The sequence below is a fragment of the Primulina tabacum genome, chromosome 17 (assembly GCF_025594145.1).
Source record: "Primulina tabacum isolate GXHZ01 chromosome 17, ASM2559414v2, whole genome shotgun sequence".
NCBI classification, from domain to species: domain Eukaryota; kingdom Viridiplantae; phylum Streptophyta; class Magnoliopsida; order Lamiales; family Gesneriaceae; genus Primulina; species Primulina tabacum.
Window position 1 is genome coordinate 2485251 of NC_134566.1, and position 4400 is coordinate 2489650.

A 4400-nucleotide genomic window follows, 5' to 3' on the forward strand; every position below is an offset into this window, starting at 1 on the left:
AAAGCTGTTATTCAATGCAATGTCATTTGTACTTCTTTAAAAACTAACATTGCAGGTGCATGGTACTTTGACAGTGGGTGCTCACACCACATGACCGGATCTAAAGAACACCTCACAGATTATGTTGAAGTAAAAAGTGGGCGTGTAACCTATGGTGGTGGTGCCAAAGGAAGAATTTTAGGCAAAGGAACCCTGAATGTTGACGGGCTTCCTGAACTTCATAATGTTCTACACGTTGAAGGACTTAACTCAAACTTAATAAATATAAGTCAACTTTGTGACAATGATTTACATGTTAAGTTCAATAAAAATAATTGTGAAGTTTTTAATGATGTCAATGTTTGTGTAATGTCAGGTACTCGTTCTGCTGACAATCGCTATCAATTGGGAGAAGGTGATGGTTGCCGAAGTGCCAATGTGAGTGATTTAGACCTATGGCATAAAAATTGGGACATGTGAGCGTCAAGACCTTGAAGAATCTGTGTAAGTTTGATGCTGTGAGAGGTACGCCAAATTTAAGTTCAGGTAACTCATATGTTTGTGGACCGTGTCAGAAAGGTAAACAAACTCGTGTTGCGAACCCGGTGTTGCAACACTTTAGGACAACACGGTGCCTTGAACTCTTGCATATGGATCTAATGGGTCCGATGGAAGTTGAGAGCTTGGGTGGTAAGAAATATTCGTTTGTTTGTGTTGATGATTTTTCGCATTTTACTTGGGTAAGTTTTCTTAAAGAAAAATCTGATACATTTGATGCTTTTAAGAAGTTGCATGCTAGGATAACAAATCTGTATGATATGAGGGTGGTTAAAATAAGAACCGATCATTGTGAGGAGTTCGAAAATTCTCATTTTATTTCTTTGTGCCATAAGAAAGGTATCACTCATGAATATTCATCTCCGAAGACCCCTAAAAAAGTCGGCATAGCTGAAAGGAAAAATCGAACCCTCCTAGAAATGGCTCGGATCATGCTTAGTTCTAAGAATATGTCAAAATATTTTTGGGCCGAAGCTTTAAATACGACATGTCACATTTCCAACCGCGTTAATTTAAGGAGTGTTTCTACAATGACCTCATATGAGATTATCATGGGAAGAAGACCAAACCTTAAATATTTTCATATTTTTGGTTGTGTAGGTTATGTGTTGAATGATAGAGATCAAGCTAAATTTGATTCCAAAAGTGATAAATGTTTGTTTCTTGGATACTCTACTAATAACCGTGCTTATCGTGTATTTAATCTAAGAACCAGGACTACAATGGAATCAATTAACGTTGTGTTTGATGATCTTGCAGATCTGGCAGTTAAAAAATCGGAGGATGATGTAGAAGAATTGCTGGATATAAGTGAGCCACTGACCAGAAACAGTGTTGAGTCTGGTGTTGAGACCAGTGAAGCAACACCAAGCACAACACCGCCTCTGAACCAAACAGAAATTGTGGATAATGATAACGATGATAATGATGATGTGGTGATCAATTGTGAAAGAGAAATTCCCAACAAGATTCAGAAGAATCATCCATCATCACAAATCATTGGTGAATTACATGATGGTGTGCAAACAAGAAACAAAGAAAAGGTGGACTACCGCAAAATGATTGGTTTAATCTGCATGAGCTCCACGTTTTCCCAGGTAAATCACTCGTGTTTTGTGTCTCAAATTGAACCCAAGAATAATAATAATGACATTTTGAATGAGGAAGCCTATATCAGTCAACCTAAGGGATTTGAACATCCTCACCACGTGGACCATGTCTACAAATTGAAGAAGGCCCTGTATGGACTGAAACAGGCTCCACGGGCATGGTACGGTAGGTTAGCTGACAATCTGATAAACTTGGGCTTCAAACGAGGTGAGGTTGATAAAACTCTTTTCATTCAAAAACTGAAATATGATATTTTGATCTGTCAAGTGTATGTAGATGATATTATTTTCAGTGCTTCATCTCAAATGCTTGTGAATAACTCTGTGGATTTCATGTCATCACAATTCGAAATGAGCACGGTAGGAGAACTAACTTTCTTTCTTGGATTGCAAGTTAAGCAATTACATGATGGTATATTGTGATAACTCAAGTGTTATAGACATGTCTAAGAATTCTGTTCAACACTATCAAACAAAACACATAGACATAAGACGTCACTTTATTCGAGATTTGGTTGAAAAAGGCATAATTCGATTGGAATTTGTTAGGACTGAGAATCAACTGCTGATATATTCACGAAACCTTTGGACTTCGAGAGATTTTTCAATCTTCGGAAGTCTCTCAGCATGTGCGTACAATAATCACACACACATGTTGTCATTGGTGTTGTCAACACTTGTGACAACACCATTTTTGCATGTATGTTTTTAGGATGTTAGGCATATTGCATAATCATAACCATCCTATTTATTTGTGTAATGTCTGAACAGCGAAGGCAATTTCTGAAAGGTACTCTCTAAGTGTTCATACTTCCAATCAAATGTTGAGGAATAAATTATGCTCAATCCAAGGCATCAAGTAGTTGAGGATATTCATGGAAATCATGATCTTGTCTAAAGTGAAAAAGTGACTTGGAAAATGCGAGCATAAGGAGAAAAACAGAAAAGAGGTAAATAAAAAAATTGTTTAGAAGAAAATGAAAAAAGCTACCTAGAGGAGTCCATTGAAGACCGTTCTTCTAGTGCGGGAGCTACCACTTCTAAGTAAAAATAGTAATGGAAAAAGCTACATAGGGGAGTCCATTGAAGACCGTTCTTCTAGTGTGGGAGCTACCATTTCTGTATCAAAATAAAATTTTATGAAAGTTTGAATAAAACTCAGTGGTGTTGCCAGGAGGTGTTGCCAACACTAAGTTCAAACACTGCACAATTTATACACTGCCTGACATTTTGAAAAATTCATCATATTGGAGGCATATGTAGGACATGCATATTGACTTTTGTTTCGTGAATCCATCATGTGCAGTGACATATCAGTATCTGACCTATGACGGTTGATAAAAACATTGATTACCTAAATTTTGAATTTATGTGACTACTTGTGTCAATGGGTTATAATCGACGTGAGTTTCACTGGATATTCTTTTGAAATCGTCGTAACACGAGTTTGAATCAATTTTACCGTTTGATTTTGGGATTAAACCATAATTAGTTTTTTTTGGGGGTAAATTTCGAAAATATTACATTTACAGTGTGGATTGTTCAGAACTGAAAGAGTGAATCAATGTGATTTTTTTTGGAGCAAGAGTATATATGTTTTGTTACCATTGAATTCGTGATAATTACTCTTGCTTATTTTCACTTACTCTCGCATCTTTCATTGCTCTCGTAATTTCTTTGTGGGTTTTTGTGCATAACTCCTGAAATACCTCTATAATTTTCTCTCATATTCTACAGGTGGCTGAGTAGATGATGCTTTTGGAAGTTGGCTTACATTCTGTCCAAAAAGGGGGAGTAGGAGGACCAAAAATGCAAAAGAATGATGCTGAACTATCTGGAGTTGCTGAGATTGAATTAATACTTATACTCTGTCTTTAATGCTGTTTTTGGGTTGCTTTGCGTGATTCATGAATTTCTCATTCGTATGTCTTCTTATGTTTTCAGGTGTTCTAATGATGGTGTTGACAACACTGTCAACAATACCAGTGCTCTAACATGTTTAATTCAGGGGGAGATGAACTTTAACTCAGGGGGAGATACAGTCTAATGCAGGGAGAGCTTAACTGACTGTGATGCTTAACAAGATTATCATTTTTGGATGTTTTGTCCAGAAAGGCAAAAAGGGGGAGATTGAAAGGAATATTTTATTCCTTTATTATTTTGTTAAATTGATAATATCAATTTAAGATTTTGCCTTTCTAGATTAAAAGATTCTATTTGATTTATTTCTAGATTATAATATTTTGCTTGATTTATTTCTAGATGATAAGATCTTGATTGATTTACCTATAGATATTATGTTGTTTTTAATATGATTTTTATCTCCAAGATATTTTATCCTTGTTTGAAAGTATTTTATAACTAATGAAAATATTATTTTCATATTTTTCTAGGACTCTTTTTCTAGGTCAAGCATGGAATATAAATAAGTGAGCTTCACAACCATACAAGTGGAGAAGGGAGAGAAAAGATTTGTGTGATTCCAGAGACTTTTCAGAGAGTTGGTAGAGAGAAGGCTTTTAGAGAGAGAAGAGGAAGGAGAGAGTTGTAGAGAGACAAGGGGCTTTTAGAAAGGAGAGAGTTTGAGAGAAGAGAGTCTTTTTCGTTTGAAGCCTTTCGTGTGAGTCTTTTGGTGTGACTCTTTCGTGAGGTCGGCAGAGTAGCGCATGCATAGAAGAAAAATACAAAAACCGAACCTATATTTTGAGGAGACGTTTTTGTGTGATCGGTTGATCACTTTACAGCGTATGAGAG

At 36.1% G+C, this 4400-nt stretch overlaps 1 protein-coding gene across 1 annotated transcript; it reads left to right on the forward strand.

The window, feature by feature from the left end:
* The first annotated feature begins 1205 nt into the window (after positions 1-1205).
* On the forward strand, positions 1206-3924 carry LOC142531862 (uncharacterized). The gene is made up of 2 exons (XM_075638133.1): positions 1206-1634; positions 3591-3924. The coding sequence occupies exons 1-2, from the start codon at positions 1260-1262 to the stop codon at positions 3597-3599; spliced, it is 384 nt and encodes a 127-aa protein (XP_075494248.1). The 5' UTR covers positions 1206-1259; the 3' UTR covers positions 3600-3924.
* Positions 3925-4400: the final 476 nt, after the last annotated feature.

Bases quoted from the DNA above. Each gene is read 5' to 3' on its own strand.
- LOC142531862 (XM_075638133.1), top strand. From the start codon at position 1,260: ATGGAATCAATTAACGTTGTGTTTGATGATCTTGCAGATCTGGCAGTT.